This window comes from Mirounga angustirostris, unplaced genomic scaffold (assembly GCF_029215605.1).
Source record: "Mirounga angustirostris isolate CCGP_5_RB_7025 unplaced genomic scaffold, mMirAng1.0.hap1 SCAF_1, whole genome shotgun sequence".
Taxonomy (NCBI): Eukaryota; Metazoa; Chordata; class Mammalia; order Carnivora; family Phocidae; genus Mirounga; species Mirounga angustirostris.
In genome coordinates this window covers 82,354,442-82,372,202 of record NW_026991709.1, presented here as the reverse complement: position 1 = coordinate 82,372,202, position 17,761 = coordinate 82,354,442, and the positions used below count along the sequence as shown (strand labels likewise).

Here is a 17,761-nt window from a genome sequence, read left to right as displayed (position 1 = left end):
ATATTAGAGTCTACATACACTTTGGGAAAGAGGACCCCCTCATATGTTAACGTAGTCACTTGCAACTTACTCAGAGTTGTTAAGAAATGTATTTGTCTGGCTTTCTAGCCCACAGAAGAGGAAAATCAATACCTGAAGGACAGTAAGATTCTTAAGAGCAAACATACAGCAAAAAGGGAGGATACAGAGGAAAGCAAAAAGCAGAACAGTCTTACACAATTTAGTGAGGGATAAAGCAACTTTCTCTCCAACCTCAACAGCCCTGATGGCATTTTTGTTCTTCTAAAATAATAAGAATATATAATAATTACAACCAAGAGAATGTAAAAAGAAAAAAACTCACCCAACACTATGTTTGTTTTGAAATAGTTATGTTTACGTCAATATTCTTTGAATAGCTATGTTTCAGGGGCACCCTGGTGGCTAGTTGGTTGAGCGACCAACTCCTGATTTTTGGCTTAGGTCATGATCTCGGGGTTGTAAGATGGAGCCCCAAGTTGGGCTCCATGCTCGGTGTGGAGTCTGCTTGAGATTCTCTCTCTCCCCTCTCCCTTTGCCCCTCCCCTGGCTTGTGCATGTGCTTTCTCTCTCTCTCTCTCTCTCTCTTTTAAATAAATAAATAAACAAATAAATAAAATTAAAAAAAAAAAACCCAAAGAATAGTTATGTTCCAAAATTAAAGGGGTACGCTTCAGACATCTGGTAAACTCATATGACTAGAAAACCAACATCTTAGTGACAGCAAACAACAAAATGCTAGGTAATCACATTTTGATGTCAGTTTGATCACAGTTTGATGTTTGTTTTTTGTTTTGTTTTGTTTTTTAAAGATTTTATTTATTTATTTGAGAGAGAGAATGAGAGACAGCACGAAAGGGAAGAGGGTCAGAGGGAGAAGCAGACTCCCTGCCGAGCAGGGAGCCTGATGCGGGACTCGATCCAGGGATTCCAGGATCATGACCTGAGCCGAAGGCAGCCGCTTAACCAACTGAGCCACCCAGGCGCCCTACGGTTTGATGTTTTTTATTTTTTATTTTTTATTTTATTTTATTTTATTTTAAGATTTTATTTATTTATTTGACAGAGAGAGACACAGCGAGAGAGGGAACACAAGCAGGGGGAGTGGGAGAGGGAGAAGCAGGCTCCCCACAGAGCACGGAGCCCGATGCGGGACTTGATCGCAGGACCCTGGGATCATGACCTGAGCCGAAGGCAGTCGCTTAACCAACTGAGCCACCCAGGCGCCCTGATGTTTTTTAAACCAGAGTCCAATTTTAGTAATTTTACATGAAATGTCAAATATTACTTATATGAGGCAAGTGAAACAGGTCTACATCCATCTTCCCTATGTCTTAACAGCCTTTTTTTTTAATGATTTACAGTACATAACATTCACTCATTTATAGTTTGATTAATTTAGCAAATTTATACAACTGTGCAACTATTACTATAATCCAGTTGTAGAATACTTCCATCACTTGAATTAAGTTCCTCTGTGCCCCTATGCATAATTGACTAATCCTTGCTCCCAGAACCAGGCAACTACTGACCTGCTTTTGGTCTTTCGTAATTTTGCCTTTTTTTAGAAATCTCATATAAACGGAACCACACAGTGCAGAGTCTTATGTGTCTGGCTTCTTTAGCTTAGCATAATGCTTAATGGCTCATCCTTGTTGTGTGCATGGGTAGTTCATATTTTATAGATCTTTTTGTATTTGTTGATGTACTGAATGGATAGCCCACATTTTATTTATCCATTCATTTGGATTTTTTCCCAGTTTTAGACTATTATGAATAATGCTGTTATGAACAACTCACGTACAAGTAACAGATGTGGACATATTTTTCATTTCTCTCAGGTAAATACCCAGGAGTGCAACTGTTGGGTCAAATATGGTAAGTATATATTTAACTTTTTTTTTTAAAACCAGCCAGTTTTCTAAAGTGCCTGTAGTACTATTTTGCATTTCCATCAGCAATGTATGAATGGTTCTAAGTTTCTCCATATCCCTGCCAACACGTGGTATTATCAGTCTTTTTGATTTTAGCCTTTCTAGTCTGTACATAATGATATTGCATTCTTAAGACATCTTCATTGACATATAACTGATGTACCATAAACTTAGCCAAATCAATGACTTTTAGTATTATTCACAGAGTTGGCAAACATTACCATAATCTAAGATACTGAGTAAGATCTAATAACGTAATTTTCGTCACCCCCAAAACAAACTCCATGCCTATTAGTGGTTATTTTCCATTCCCTACATATCCCCAGCCCTAGGCCACCACTGATTTACTCTGTTTCTATAGATTTGCCTATTTTGGACATTACATATAAATGGAATTATACAATACATATAATCTTCAAGTGACTGGCTTCCTTCTTCCACTGAACACAATATTTTCGAAGTTCATCCATTTTTTAGCATGTATCAGCACCTTTGTCCTGTTTATTGCTGATTTTAGGTTTATCTTTTTGTATATAAATATCCAATCGTTACAGCACAACTTGTTGAAAAGACTATCTTTCCCACTGATTTACTTTAGCTCTTTTTTCAAAAATAAATTGACCATACATGTGTGAGTTTATTGTGGGACTTTCTATTCTGTTGCACTGACATATGTATTTTTCCTTGATACCATACTGTCTTGGTTACTGTAGGTTTATAATGAGTTTTGAAATCCGAGAGTCTAAACCCTACAAATTTATCTTTTCAAAATTGTTTTTTTTTAGAGATTTTATTTTTAAGTAATCTCTGCACTGAGTATGGCGCTTGAACTCACAACCCCGATATCAAGAGCTGCACGCTCTACTGACTGAGCCAGCCAGGCGCCCCTCAAAATTGTTTTAACTATATACCAGACCTTTGGGCTATTTTAGGACCAGCTTGTCAACATTTACCAAAAAAAGCCTATTGGAATTTTGATCAAGATTGTCTTAAATCCACAGATCAATTTGGAAAGAATTGCCATCTTAACACTATTGATTCTTCCACTGATATATCTATCCATTTATTTAGAACTTCTTTAATTCCTCTCAGCAATGTGTTATGGTTTTCATGCATAGATCTTAAACCGATTTTGCTAACTTTAATGCTAAGTATTTGATTTTTACCGATGTTATTGTGAATATAACTGTTTCCTTATTTTCAAAGTGTCGCTAGCTCCCCTTCTTTTGAACAGATAGTTAATTCAAAAGAACTCTGATGAACCAGATAAATATTCTCCTTCAGAACTAAAAAGAAAAGCACCTATCTTCTTGCAAAAAAAAAAAAAAAGTCCAACCTCACATTACAGGAATGACCTCAAGAAGTTTTAACTAATTTCTCTTAGGAAGAACAATTTAACATACCCAAATCACAGTATTCTTGAGCATTTGAATATATTAAAAAGGAAAAATCAGTAATACTACTGTTACCAGGGGGCTAATTTCTCTAGCCATCGGACATGTATTTAGCCACCAATTCACCCTGGTGGGTCCCAGAACTGTAAGCCTATTTAGATCCTTCATTCCATAGTACTAACATGCCTTTAACAGTAAAGATAAAAACTGTCATCTCCTACCCTTAAATCTCTGCCAAAATAATTTATTCCATGCTTTTAGTCTGTAATCTTTCTGTTGCACTTTTCAAGCATATGTACAGGTCCAAAGTTGTTGTTGGCTCTGCCTTCAAGCAGAAATGAGAGGTGTCCTTTTCTTGATGGAGAGAACAAGCCATACTCTTCAAATTCTTATTATCAAAAATTTCCTATCCACATCTCCAATACTTAAACATATGGATTTCCTTCTGGTCAACTACATAGATGATCAGCATTTAAATAACTTGCAATATTCATTAAAGTTACTTATCAGTGATTTTGAAATGCGTGTAATAAAGTTTTTCATTCCCAGTGGTACATTAAAAGAAACTGGAGCACTTCACAGAACATTAATGCTTGGGAACTAATCCTGCCAACTGAGGGGATATCGTTTTTTAAACCTTTCACTAAAGAATAATACACATACAGAAAAGTGCATGTCATAAGTATATAGCTTTTATAAACATAGTTTTCATTAACTGAATCCACCTGTGTAACCAACACTCAGCTCAAGAAACAAAGTATCACTAGTATTCCACAAGACCCCTATAAGCTCTCTTCCAGTAACTAACTCTAGGGCCCGCCCCCAAAGCACTATGGCAATAGTCTCTTTAAAAGGCTCCTCAGGGGGCGCCTGGGTGGCTCAGTTGGTTAAGTGACTGCCTTTGGCTCAGGTCATGATCCTGGAGTCCTGGGATCGAGTTCGGCATCGGGCCCAGCTCAGCGGGGAGCCTGCTTCTCCCTCTGACCCTCTCCCCTCTCATGCTGTTTCTCTCTCTCTCTCAAATAAATAAAATCTTTAAAAAAAAAAAAAAAAGGCTCCTCAGGGGATTCTAATCTTCAGCCAGCACTCACTACCTGATCTTTCCCATGCAGCGAAGATCTGAGACAAATGACAATGAAGAGAACTAGAGAACCATTACATTTTCTAGATTCTCTCAAGTTAGCCATGTCACCAGCAAATCACGAGAAATTTAGCTCACGTGCAAATGTTACTCTAGCATGCATAAAAATGCCTATGTCAAAATGGCTACATTAACAACTCTATATTCTGGGCAACCTTCTTTCAAAATCATTAGACGAAGGTTATTCAAAGTCCCATATCAGAAAGATCAGTAAGTTTCTTCTTCAAAGTTAAAGCAAGGTTTACTCCCCTAATTGACAAGTATCCTTTTATTAGAGAGCCTTGTCAATCGTAACCCACCAAATTTCCCTTTCAATCAGGATTCCAGGAAGAACTGAAGTGGGTTTCTTTGGCTTAAGTTTTCTGACTTAATTCCAACCCCTAACCCAATAATAGTCCCATATTACTAATTTTTCTGATGTTATTCTTTGTTTTAATTACTACCTGTAATGTTTACAAGCCATCTCAAATCTTGAATATCCAGGCAAAGTTGTGAAAATTATTTATTCTTTCTTCATTGTTTGTTAGTATTGCATCTAATAGAATACTAGTCCAGATAGACACAGAGTTAATAAATTCCCCAGAATTAGCATATCATTCATTTGCTACAGGGTTGTTATTTAAACTGAAAAATGGTCTCAGCAAATTATCACTAAAAAGGGAGATTTGAGGGGTGCCTGGGTGGCACAGTCGGTTAAGTGTCTGACTCTTGGTTTCCGCTCAAGTCGTGATCTCAGGGTCATGAGGTTGAGCCCTGGTAGGGCTTGCACTCAGCGCAGAGTCTACTTAAGATTCTCTCTCCCTCTCCCCCTGCCCTTCCCCACCATCCACCCTCCTCCCCTGCTCTCTCTCTCTCAAAAAAAAAAAAACGGGGGGGGGGTTGATTTTCACCTCTAAGGAAATAACTGATTAGAGTACAAAACAATGATAAAATAAGAAAGCTGGCTTGCTTACAAGAAACTTTTTTTTTTTTTTAAGATTTTATTTATTTATTTGAGAAAGAGACAGGGAACATGAGGAGCAGGGGTAGGGGCAGAGGGAGAATGAGACTCCCTGCTGAGCAGGGAGCCAGACATGGGGCTTGATCCCAGAACCGTGGGATCATGACCTGAGCCGAAGGCAGATGCTTAACTGACTGAGCCACCCAGGTGCCCCTACAAGAAACTATTTTTAATTAATTGAAATTTCTGATTAAATAATACCTTCCCTTTTACCAAAATGCAGGGCAACAAAGTTCTACTGCTCAGCCTGATCTAACATAGGGCTGGAAGTCAGGAGACTTTTATTTAATCCTCTCTTTCAATAAGTTTTACGTTCAAGGTAACCTGGGGATTTTTTAAAAAACGCAAATTATGCATTAAATGTAAATTACAGTGGTTTGGGGTAAGGCTTAAAAGTCTGCATTTCTACTGAGCTCCCAAACAATGCCATGGGCCATCCTCTGATTAGGGAGACTAGATAATTTGGGTTATCATGTAACCTTCTGTGCATTAGATTTTATGATCTGTAAAATGAAGGTAATAATACTCTCTCCTAAAAACAAAATAAAGAAATATGTAATGGAATTTCAGTGTTCCTGACTGGATCCTGAATGACAGCCCCTCACTGCCTTTACTCCATCTACACTGAATATTACTCTCCCTTGAACGCCAAGCTTGTTTTAATCTCAGAGTCTTGGCAATTGCATTTGCCTGAATGTCACTCTTCAGATTCTTCATATGGCTGGCTCCTCGTCAGTCAAGGTCTCTGTTCAACTGTCACCTCTTTGGTAAGGCCTCTACTGACCACCCGATTTTAAAGTATCTCCTAACCTGTCTTTATCCCCTTATCCTGCTTTACTTTTCTCCACCACTTTTAACATTCTTAATTGTATTATTTCTTTACCTGTTTAAGTATTTATTGTCTGCCCCACCTACTAGAGTGTAGCTTCGCAGGGTAGGAACTATGTGTCTTATTCACTGCTGCATCCATGCTTAGAAGCTGGCACAAAGCAGGAGACCAAGGAATGCTTGCTGAGAATAAAGCCAGGAAGGATCAGAGAAGGGGGAACAGAGTACTTCAGGCAGGTGAATAATACATGCAAATGCTCAGAAGAAATAAGCATTTGTATAAAGGAGACTGAGAAAAGTTCATGGTAGCGCTAATAAAAGAACTGGCAATGAGAAAAAAGTTTTGACAAATATTGGACACTCTTAAATGCTAGGCTAACAAGTTTGAACTCTAACCTGTAACCACAGCAACCTAGGAAGATTACTCACTAGGGGCTAGGATGAGAAAGGGTGAGGTTATTAAAAAAAAAAGAGCAGGGAATAATAATGAAACTAGTGTTTAACAAACACTTGTCTACACGTATTGAATGGAGCACTGGGTGTTAATACGCAAACAATGAATCATAGAACACTACATCAAAAACTAATGATGTAATATATGGCAACTAACATAACATAATTAAAAAAAAAAAACCACTTGTCTAAAGAGTATGGAGAATTCACTGGATAGGTAATGGACTTAGAAGGAGGGAAACCAGCTGAGAATCAGAAATCTAGATGAGAAATCATAAAGTCTGGTTGTGTGATAAAAAAAGAACTACTTCTGGGACGCCTGGGTGGCTCAGTCGGTTAAGCATCTGCCTTGGGCTCAGGTCATGATCCCAGGGTTCTGAAATCAAGTCCCACATCGGGTTCCTTGCTCAGTGGGGAACCTGCATCTCCCTCTGCCTGCCACTCCCCCTGCTTATACGCGCTCTCTCTGTCTCAATCTGACAAATAAATAAATAAAATCTTCAAAAAAAAGAACTACTTCCGAAGAAATTTCAAACAAAGACTCTGCACAGTTGGTTCCTATTTTATTTTGATGTAATAATATTGGAGTTTTGAACCTGGGAGACTGGAAAACTTGGGAGTGGGGCCTAGAATGGGACTGGGAGTCAGAGGGCAACAGATTTCTTTCTTGATTATATTTTTTCTTGAAATTTATAGCACCATCTATTTCCCACGAAGGATCTGATGTTCCTAGGCTCTGGTTTTAATGGTAGAAGGACAGAATTCCCTCTTAATTTTAATTTGTAATATAAACCCTTCCCCACCTGTTTTCCAAAAGATCTGAAGTGCACAGGATTCAGTGAGAAGGTGGAGTGACTGAGGAATAAGGGACATGTCTAGTATACAACAACCCCATAATCAAATGTAAAAATCTTGGGAATGGCTAAAAACGAAGAATGAGTTCTGAAAATGGTAAGTAATTTTGTGTGAATTGTACAAAACTTATTCCTTTTACATTGCAAATCTCTTCACGACTCTTACCTGGGCAGCGGAGATCTTGGCCACTTGAATGATTTTCTCCATAGAAAGGTAGCTCTGCTGCGAGGGAGCGGGGCCGATGGAATATGCTTCATCTGCCTGTTTAAGGAATATTACATGCTTAAAAGATCTCACAGCTAGAACACACTAATACACAACAGAATGGCTTCCGGGTCATTTGATTATTGTAAATAAAAAGACTGGCTCCCCAAGAACAATGCAAGAATTAAGAAACAGAAGGACCAGCTCAGGTCTGCTATAAAAATAAGCCAGTTTGGAATCTTTTGCATGAAGAGGATGCCCAAACTTGATTTTTATGTATAAACCAAACACTAAAGTGAAATGTCTTTAGGAGAGAAAGCAACAGTATCATCATTAGTAACAATGATAACCTTAAATGTATCTAATGCCAAAAGTGTATAATTTGACAAGATAAAATATGACAGTTGTATGCAGCAAGAAATAAAATTATGAAGTTTACTAAAGTGTATATAATTATTCAAGTATGACGATAACGCTCTTTCTTTACTTTTGTGAACTACTTTTTACACTGTCCTTTCAAATGTCCACATAATCACAGCAGCCCTCGAAGCAGACCAAAGAGAAAACTTCACTCATTCATTCGAAGACTCATTGAATGCCTACTATGTGCCATGCACGCTTCAAGGTAGGAGCTGCCTGCACAACACTGAACACATGTCCCTGCCTGGAGGGAGAGACAGACATCAAACATATATCCACACATGTAGTGACAACTGCAATAAAGGCCATGAAGGAAAAACAAAGGACACGACGCAGGTGAAGAGGAAGACCGATGATCAGGCCTGAGGGTGCTCAGGGAAACGCTGGGAGGGAAGGTCAGGGGCTCCTCCGGGAGGACGAGGACTTGGCCAGGCAAATGGGTGGAGGATGTGGAGATGGGAACAGGAATGGAGAAGGGGGCCAGCCTCCCACACAAAGAAAGTGGGAGCTGGGAAGAAACTTGGTCCATTGGAGGGACTGACAGAGGCTTGTGTGGCTGGAGCCCAGTGAGCCAGGGGCCAGGGGCCAGAGATGTGGCTGGACAGACCAGGGAGCACAGGTTTCAGGGGGCCTCCTGGGCCTCCAAAAGCTTTGGATTTTCTCCCAAGGGAACACATAATGAAGTTTTCTGGGTATTGTTTTTTTGTTTTTAAACTTTCAATTCCACAAAAACACAAATCCATTCTTATTCTAAAGAACGTGAACAATGATACCAAGGCAAAGGAGCCTTCTGGCACCGCCCCTCTCCCTCACTTCAGACCTCTTCCAGATAGAACTACTATGATCAATTTGGGACATATTCTTCCATATCCATATTCCTATTTATTTGTATATATTTACATAAACACATACAGTTTTAGTTTTTGTTTTTATACGAACAGGATCAAACTTCTGTAATTGCTTTTTTCACTAACAGTATGTCTTGGGAGCTCTCCCTCCTTGCTGGTGCATATGTGTCTACCTCATTTTTTTATAACAATCGCATAACGTTCCACAGGATGGAGGTCCCACAGTTCATTTAATCATGTAGCTCTGAACAGACATTTAGGTCATAATGGCAAAAAGCTGGATGCTGGCAGCATTCCCATAAATGCCTTATTTGCATATACATGTGAGCACTGAGTGAGCACTGTATCTGGACTGAGATCTAGAGGAACGTTTGCAGGGCTGGGTGAAGGATATGACATTTTAATAGCTCCTGGTTAATCATCCCTTGAAATGGTATCACCAACATACGTTTCATCAACATACTAATTTTTAACCACGTTATAACCAACAATACTACCCATCTCTTAAATTCTTGCTAATCCAGTAGATGATCAAAAGGTTTAAGGCATTTAAAGCAGAGGAACACCATGAGAAAATCTGCTTTTAGGCTACTGGCCTGGCTGCAATGTAGAACATACCATGGAAATGGTCAAGATGCAAGTAGGGAGACCACTTAGGAGGCTGCGGCACCGGACCGGCAAAGGTGATGGTGGCTATGACTTGAGGTACCAAGGGGGGAGGGCAGAAAGAAGAGGAAAGAAGTGTTCGGGAAACAGAATAAACCGCACCAGGTAACTGCTCAAATGGGGAAGGGGAAGTCATGTAGAGTGGTGTGGTGGGAAGACAGAAGATGTTCCAAGACGCCCAGACCTCTGGCATTATGGCTTTTATGGGCCACACTGTTGCCATCTGCTGGGTTAGGGAAGTCTGCAGGAAACGCAGCTTCACTACAGAACAAAGTCATGAGTTCAATTTCAGGCACATTAGTTTGGTAGCTGTGACACATCCATGTGGAGATGTCACGCGGGCAGTTGGATGTACTTGTAGCACATTCAAAAGAGTATGGCCTAGAAATAGAAATAGAAATTTGGAAGGGTCGGCAAAGCCCTAGGAGATGAAATGATCTAGAGAGTACACAGCGAGACAAGAAGCAGCTGGAAGATGTTTGAAAAGGTAAGAGGAGGACTCCAGAGCACAGGAAGACAACTAGCCTTGGACGGGACGAGGACAGATGCTGAGGCAGCGAACAGAAGAAGTGCACTTCTTCTTCCTCTGTGAATCAAGATCATCAGCTGAGAATAGGTGGTTAGAGGGAGAGTCAGAGGCTGGAATGGAGCAAAGCAGGCTTGAGTTGGTCACTACACAGAATGAGAAAGAAAAGTGGTCAGGGAGCCCATGGGCCTGCCATGCAATGCTGAAAGCCCAGCGGCGGCCAGTTGCCACGAATTTCTGTCACTGCTCGGTCTTGCCACAGGCGTAAGGAAGACCAAGAGTTGAATTCATCCATGGTTGGTTCTGGCTGGTGAAAAACAGCTAGTAACAAGTGGTAACACTCAGGGGAGTAGGATCCTTTTAGTTATAATCTTATAGTTAAGCCATGGCTCAGAAACATTAAGTGACTTGTCGAAGATCCCTTGGTGAGTAAGTGGTAGTTGCTAAAACTGGAACCTGGATCCTTCTTGTACATGGGGGATCCGGGTATGTGCCACTCAAAGTATGATCTGTGGCCACATTCTGTGAACTGTCTTAACCAACCCCTGATGAGACAGGACTTTGCCCGTAAGTCAACTACACAACCCAAACAAACGGTTTCGTTCAACTGGTGTTATGTTTGGAAACCGTTCCCAACAGGGATGAGAGAACTTACCCACTTGTGCCCTGTTAACACAACAAACATAAACTGTCAACATAAAGAAGTAAAATACCAACACAATAAAAAAAGCCAATCGCCTACAAAATTTGACTTTCAGTTTTTAACAACATACCATGTTGACATGCATGGAGGTCCTGTCGGCCTCACTATACACAGCCACGGACTGTATACCCATTTTTTTGGCTGTTCGTATCACCCTGCAGGCAATTTCTCCTCTGTTTGCAATGAGGAGTTTGGCAATGTTTCGTCCTGTTTAAAACACCATGAAAATCACACACAAATGTTACCAGAGAGCAAAGAATGAGGAAGCGAAATAACCATCTCATGATATGAACCAGCCGATAAACATTTGTTTTGGTAAAATCAACACAGCAGGCCTCAAATAACCATTTTAACTAATATTAGTGCCTTTTTTTCTCTTCATTGAAATTCAAGATGCCCTCATTAACATCAACTCAAAATGAAAAGATGCTTTGATAATGCCAAAGGTCAAATTACAATAGCCCCAAGCCCCCATCAGTAATTAATCTTTCATTAAGTACTTATGCTTCAGGACCTGTGCTAAAAACTCACTCTGGACTTAAATCTTCACAATAATCCCACGAAGTAGATACTATTATTATCGTATCAATCTTAAAGATAAAGAAATTACAACTCAGAGATACAACTTTCCTGAAATAATATAGCTAAAAGAAATGGTGGAGCCAGGATTGGAACCCAGGTCAGCTTCACTCCCGAATCTGAAGTCTCAGTCACTCTGCCCACCGCCTCTAGCCCGTACACATACACAGACATGCGAGGCTCTCTCGCAATGTAAGTGAGGACCAGGCCGGTATACTGGCGCTGGGGCCATGAGGACATTTGATTGTGTCACTATGTAAAATGCACTTCCATCATCACACATAAAATGAATGTTCCCTGGCAGTTTACAATAATTATTTTTCTCAAAAAGTACGGTTATGTAACTTAAAACAAGGTCTTTCTATGGGGATTGAGAGAGCCTGAGTTGTCACAAGAGCTGCTGGGATGACGTATGCATGTGTGTCTTGTGGGGAGGAAGTTGCATCCAATCAACCACAAGTTACACTTAGATATGTTTCGGAGTTGGGAATTCCATGTAACATTTTATTTGACAACACATTCTGCTACTTAACAGAACTGTTGTAAAGCACTGATTTAGACCATCACAGTTATACCTTTGCAGTTCACTGCACTACGGATGATCAAAGAGGCAGAAATAACAACATATATTTAAATGTTCTCAATTATTTCTGTATATGTTTTAGACCCAACAACAAGAGAGATCTGACATAAAAAGAGGTAGAAACCATGACTCAATACTTACTAAGAAAATGATCATGAAAATCCCAAACTTCAAAAATATATGAGAACTAATTCTACACACACAAATTAAGGAATTTAACATTTCACAATCTGAAGCAAAGCCAAGTAGAGCAGAGACTGTACCTGTTGTTGTTGCATACTTCATGGTTCTCTGCTTCCAAGTCCATCTCCTATCAAATGAATCCAAATGGAATTATAATTAAACAGGATACACAAGATCAGTTGTTGTTTCAAAAGAATCAAAAATTTTTAAGACTTGAAACCAAATCCAGATATGACCTTCGTTAAGCCTGAAGCCTACAAAGTGACTTAAGACTTTCTTTGTGGGAAGAAAATTCTTCTAGAAACCGGAAGTTACAGTGCTGGCTCTTTTCCCTGGCACGGCGTGTCCTTGAGATGGAGATGGATCACCTAACCTGCTCGTTCCAGAGGCTGGCTTATGGCCACAGAGTCACCAACAATTAGAAGAAAGTCAAGGTGGGCGCCTGGGTGGCTCAGTTGGTTGAGCAACTGTCTTCGGCTCAGGTCATGATCCTGGAGTCCCAGGATCGAGTCCCGCATCGGGCTCCCTGCTCGGCGGGGAGTCTGCTTCTCCCTCTCCTGTTCCCCTCTCTTGTGCTCTCTCTCTCCCTTTCTCTCTCTCAAATAAATAAATAAAATCTTTAAAAAAAAAAAAAAAAGAAGAAAGTCAAGGTACTTCAAGAACATCCAGTTCAGCTTTTTCAAACTCTTTTGACTAGAACCCAAAGTAAAAACTATATTTGACTTCACAAGTTCTTCCACACACAAAACAGAAGTTTCGTGACAAAAGATTTTCCCTGCCTTTTGATACTCTCTGTTCTATTCCAGTTTACTAAATAAAATACGCTGTCAAACTATGGCTTGAAAAATACCGATCTAATTCAACCCCTGAAAACTGATAAGACAGGTTTGAACAGTTAAGCCCAGAGAAGTAAAGAGAAGGAGTTGATCAAGGGCAGCAGAAAGAATGCTGGCTATGGGGCCAGAAAAGCCCCCACCGACCAGCTGTTGGTGACCCCAGGCAAGACTCTTTACATCAGTGTTTCTCCAGGCTTTTTTCATTATGGCCCCCTAATGCAAAAACATGAATACTAAGATTTTGTAGGAGGGGTTGAGCCTTGGAGGGTATGGTAACTATGGTAACATCTAAGATTTTTTCCCTCTTTCAAGACCCAATTTTCACTTTACAACTCAGACTTCAGTGTCCTCACAGAAGACAGGAGACTCCAACAGGTGCTCCTGAAGATACTTTTCAGTTGTCAAAGTATATAATTTAAGCTGAGTCCTTGTATTAATAAGAAATGGAGAACCAGGGCGGCTAAACGACTTGTTTGAGGTGTCTTAACTAGGTAGAAGTTCATTAAGGTCTAAGACAATTTTTAAGTTCCATGATACCTATTGATACAGTAAGTTACAAAACTGTAACCAAGAGCTGACAGAAAGCAGGCCACATTCACTCTGGGAACAAAAAGTATAATGCCTATCAGGTGTCAGCTAAAAAGAACACACTGGGAAAACAACAAATTGCAGAAGGAATTCCATCTTCGTCTTTTCCATCCATACCTGGAAGATTTGGCAAAACTATGGTTATAAAGAACTAACCATTTTAGATCATTTACAAAGCAGGTGATAAAAAGCATAATGTCCATTAGATTCTATGCAACTATGTATGTGTAGCATGTATATGCTGTGTATATAACTAGGTAACTGAACAGGACTAGCATTTTCCTGGGGCGGAAGTGCAGGAGGTGAGATTATACAGTGGGGCCGGCAGTCACTGGCCTCTGATGCACGCTCAATCAGACCCTGACATCCATTAAGGGCTGGGGGGGGAAGACCCACAGCTATGGCACTTGAGTTCCACAAGACAGCTTCCTCAGGAGGTTATTGCTTTCCCACATCTTTCCAATTCCACTGACCTCACTCTCTTGATCTTTAAGGAGAAACGTCGTTTTCCCTTATCTTTAAAAGGTATCTTCTAGTTCATAGCATCCTCCTATTCTTCAGATAGGTTTTTGGTGTTTCTTTTTTTTATAAGATTCAAGGTCTGTCCTGCACAGATGGATCTATAAAATGGCTGCTTCTTGGTAAATCCAGCTTAAAACTCTGATTAAGTTTCAAGGCCACCGCTGAACTGAAGTTTTCTTCTGCCATTCTAGTCAAGACAGACAATCACATACATACACACCACTTAACATAATCCTCTATCCCAACCATGTTTTGATTGGGATATTCCATTTTTCACCATTATCTAAGCCACAACTTAAAACAATGGCTTAAAAAACAAAATTAAGAAGTTCCTTCCATGAGATAATTCCACCCTAATTCAAGATAACCTCTGTATCAGTTGATTCTCATTTCTAAAATCCCACCACCAGATTTCTTTTCTCTGAGTTACTAGAGAATCATTACAAGACATGTAACCACCCGCTATCATGGCAAGATTTGTAATTCCTTATGCCATTAACAACGCTAACATTTTCCAGGATCACAGGTACTTGAGAACAGTTCTATACACAGTAGGGAAGATTTGAGAGGGAGAGGGAAGAGAGAGAAAATGGGTCTGTGTAATCTCCAGAAGAGCCCTGGAAACCTAAGAAAAGAAAAATGAGGAGAAAGAGAGGAGCACTAACACTGCTTTTACCAACTGTCTTATTTTATACTCTGGGGCTAGTCCTAAAATTAAGTAACTGAAATCTAAATACCTCTACAGTAACTTGTGGAAAACAAAAGCAAGCAAAAAACCTGACCCAAATGGAAGTCTGCAAAGGCTGCATTTATGGATTGATTCATATGCACAAGGTTGTTTGAGCCTCTTTCCATGCATTAATTCATTTAACTCACACAATCCTAGGTACTAATATTATCTCCTCTAGGAATAATATCATCACCTCCTCCTAGGTAAGTAAACTGAAGCACGGAGACATTAACTTGCCCAAAGTCGCTCACACAGCTAGTGAGTAGCAAAGCTGAGATCCCTGGCTTCTGACTGCAGTCTGAGCGCCCTTCAGCCCTAAGCTATGCCGTCTTTCCAGAACGGAGAAGGAGGTGAGGAGGAGAAAGGTGAAGAAGCAAAGCAAGATAGGGAAGCCTGCTACCTGGAAACCTGAGGGTGCCAAAGTGATTGTCACTGAAGCTTACAGTCACAATTTGGAACTGATCTGGAGTCAGGTTAGTTAACTTGCCTCCAAGAACTTTTGACGAAACAGCCTCTCGGCCCTCTGGAAGATAAATTTGCTTTTCTTAACCTGATCCATTCCAACAATGAGAAAGAACTCTGACCTGGACACTTGCCCGGGGCTAGCCGCACCAAAAGGCGCTTGAGGGCGTCCTGGCTCCATTTCTTAATACGTGTGTAAGCTTGGGCAAGTCGCTGACCTGTCCGGGCTTCACCAGAGCCGGGGTTTATCAACACGCCCACGCAGGGAACGCAGTGAAAGCCCCAGGTTAACGGCAGCGGCTGCGCCGGCGTCGCTCTCGCCGCGACAGTGAGGGCGGCGTGGATGCGGCCGACCCAGCTCCACCCCTCCCCCACGCCTCCAAAATGGAGAAACAGAGGCAGGCGGCTGCGGGGGGGGTGTGGGAAAAGGGGAGGAAAAGGAAGGGCCGGGTGTGAAGATGTCTCCCTCCTGACGCCAAGTCTGAAAGCAGAACACCCCGAAAGGGGCCGCGATTTTCCTTCCGTCCTCCCTTGGTCCCGCCCCACCCCCTCCACCCGCGGTCCCTGCGCCCCTCTCGCGGCGTGCAGGAGCCCATTACCACCAGCCCTGCCCGCCCCCGTCCCAGACACAGATCCATCGCCCCTCCACCTCACGATACCTAGGCGGCAGCAGCAGGCTCGGGACTCGCAGCCGCCGGTTCCTCTCCGCCGCCACTAGCAGCACCGACACCGCAGAGGCTGCGGCCATGTCCCCACAACACGGTCCCTCTCCGACTCCTTGGTACACCAGCGGCTTCCCCCTCGCCGCAAAACCTTGCCTCCGCTCCGCAAGCCTGTTGTCCTCCACGGGCCACCGTCCAGGTCTGAGTCTCGCTCTAGGCCTCTCTGGCGTGTGTGGCGGGGGGGGGGGGGGCGTCTCCATCAAAACCAATCAAAGGACAGAGCGGGGCGTCGGGGGCGACGATTGGCCAATCGGCCACGAACGCGCGGGCGTGTGGTCCCTGCTTCTTCGGGCCCCCTGGGTGTGGCGCCTGCGGAACGCAGGGTCCGCCCTCACCTTCCTTAGCACCTGTGGGTCCTGGGTTGCTGTGCCCTCTACTGGCCCGCTGGGTTCCTTCGTTCTCTTCGCGCTTTAAGGAGAACGCGCCTCCCGACCTTTCTCATTAAAGGCTGGAGACAGTGGTGGAGGCGGAGTCCTGGGGGAAAAGTCAAATGGGATGAAGAGCAAAACACAGATTTTCTAGTGTTCTCAAGAAAGGAGAAAATTTAAAAACCTGAAATAAATAACTAAAATAAAATTTTAAAAAGTTAAAACTACCCGAGTTTTTTAGAAAAGTGTTTTAGTTGAGGGGCACCTAGTGGCTCAGTGGGTTAAGCTTCCGATTCTTGACTTTGGCTCAGGTCATGATCTCAGTCTCAGCCCAGGGTGGGGCTCTTTGCTCAGCCCGAAGTTTGCTTGAGATTCTCTCTTCCTTTCCCCCTACCCGCTCCTGTCCTTTGGGAGTGCTCTCTCTCTCTCTCATAATAATAATAATAAATAAAAATAAATAAGTGTTTTAGTGCACTATTGGGAAATAGAGGAAGTCAAAACCGAAATTGCAAAATATCTAGAAAATAAAAACACTGAAAACACTACATACAGATGCTTATTTGGACATAGTTAGAGCAGGGTTGATAAGCAAATTCATAATGGAAGTAAAATAATCATCCAATTCAAGGGCTAAAAAACGCAAAAATAAACATAAGGAAAGCAGAATAAAGAAATTAGTAACAATAAAAGAAGAAATTAATGAGTTAAGAAAACTAATACTAAAGAACTAATAAATCCAGAGGTTTAGAAAAGAACTTAATAATGTAGTTAACTAGTTTAATAAAAGTAAATGGAGAAAAAGGCACCCTTGTCATGATAAAAAAATAAGTGGAGAAAAGTCACAGATACAGAAAACAAATTATAGATTTGTAGGAGACTAATTTTGCTCAACTGTAAGCAAAGAAATTTGAAAACTTGGATGAAATGGAAGATGTTACAAGAAATGATTCAATGTTCATATAATTAATTAATATCTTAATAGTTTAAAAGAAAAAATCTTATGTTCATAGATGCTTAACAGGTCATTGGTAAAATTCAACATACATTCTAGATTTTAAGACTCAATAATTCAAGAAGTGGTATTGGAACAAGTGGCTAGCTCTCTGGGGAATAAAGTTGAATCCTTACTTCTCATACCTAAAATCAAAATAAGTTCTAAAAGAATAAGAGATTAGTATAAAAGATGGAAGCATAAAAG

General features: G+C 41.1%; 1 protein-coding gene across 2 annotated transcripts in view; it reads right to left on the bottom strand.

Annotated features, from left to right (window-relative positions):
- The window catches only part of MCCC1 (methylcrotonyl-CoA carboxylase subunit 1), a 60,574-nt gene extending 44,030 nt beyond the window's left edge, over positions 1-16,544 (bottom strand). The window contains exons 1-4 of one of the 2 annotated variants that reach the window (XM_045903298.3): positions 16,133-16,544; positions 12,416-12,462; positions 11,061-11,197; positions 7,789-7,884 (exon numbers count right to left, since the gene is read on the bottom strand). In XM_045903298.3, the coding sequence (XP_045759254.2) occupies positions 7,789-7,884; positions 11,061-11,197; positions 12,416-12,462; positions 16,133-16,395 (543 nt within the window). In that variant the 5' untranslated portion in view covers positions 16,396-16,544. The remainder of the gene's footprint in view (positions 1-7,788; positions 7,885-11,060; positions 11,198-12,415; positions 12,463-16,132) is intronic. The other variant, XM_064584801.1, reaches the window with a different exon arrangement.
- Between the last annotated feature and the right edge of the window lie 1,217 nt (positions 16,545-17,761).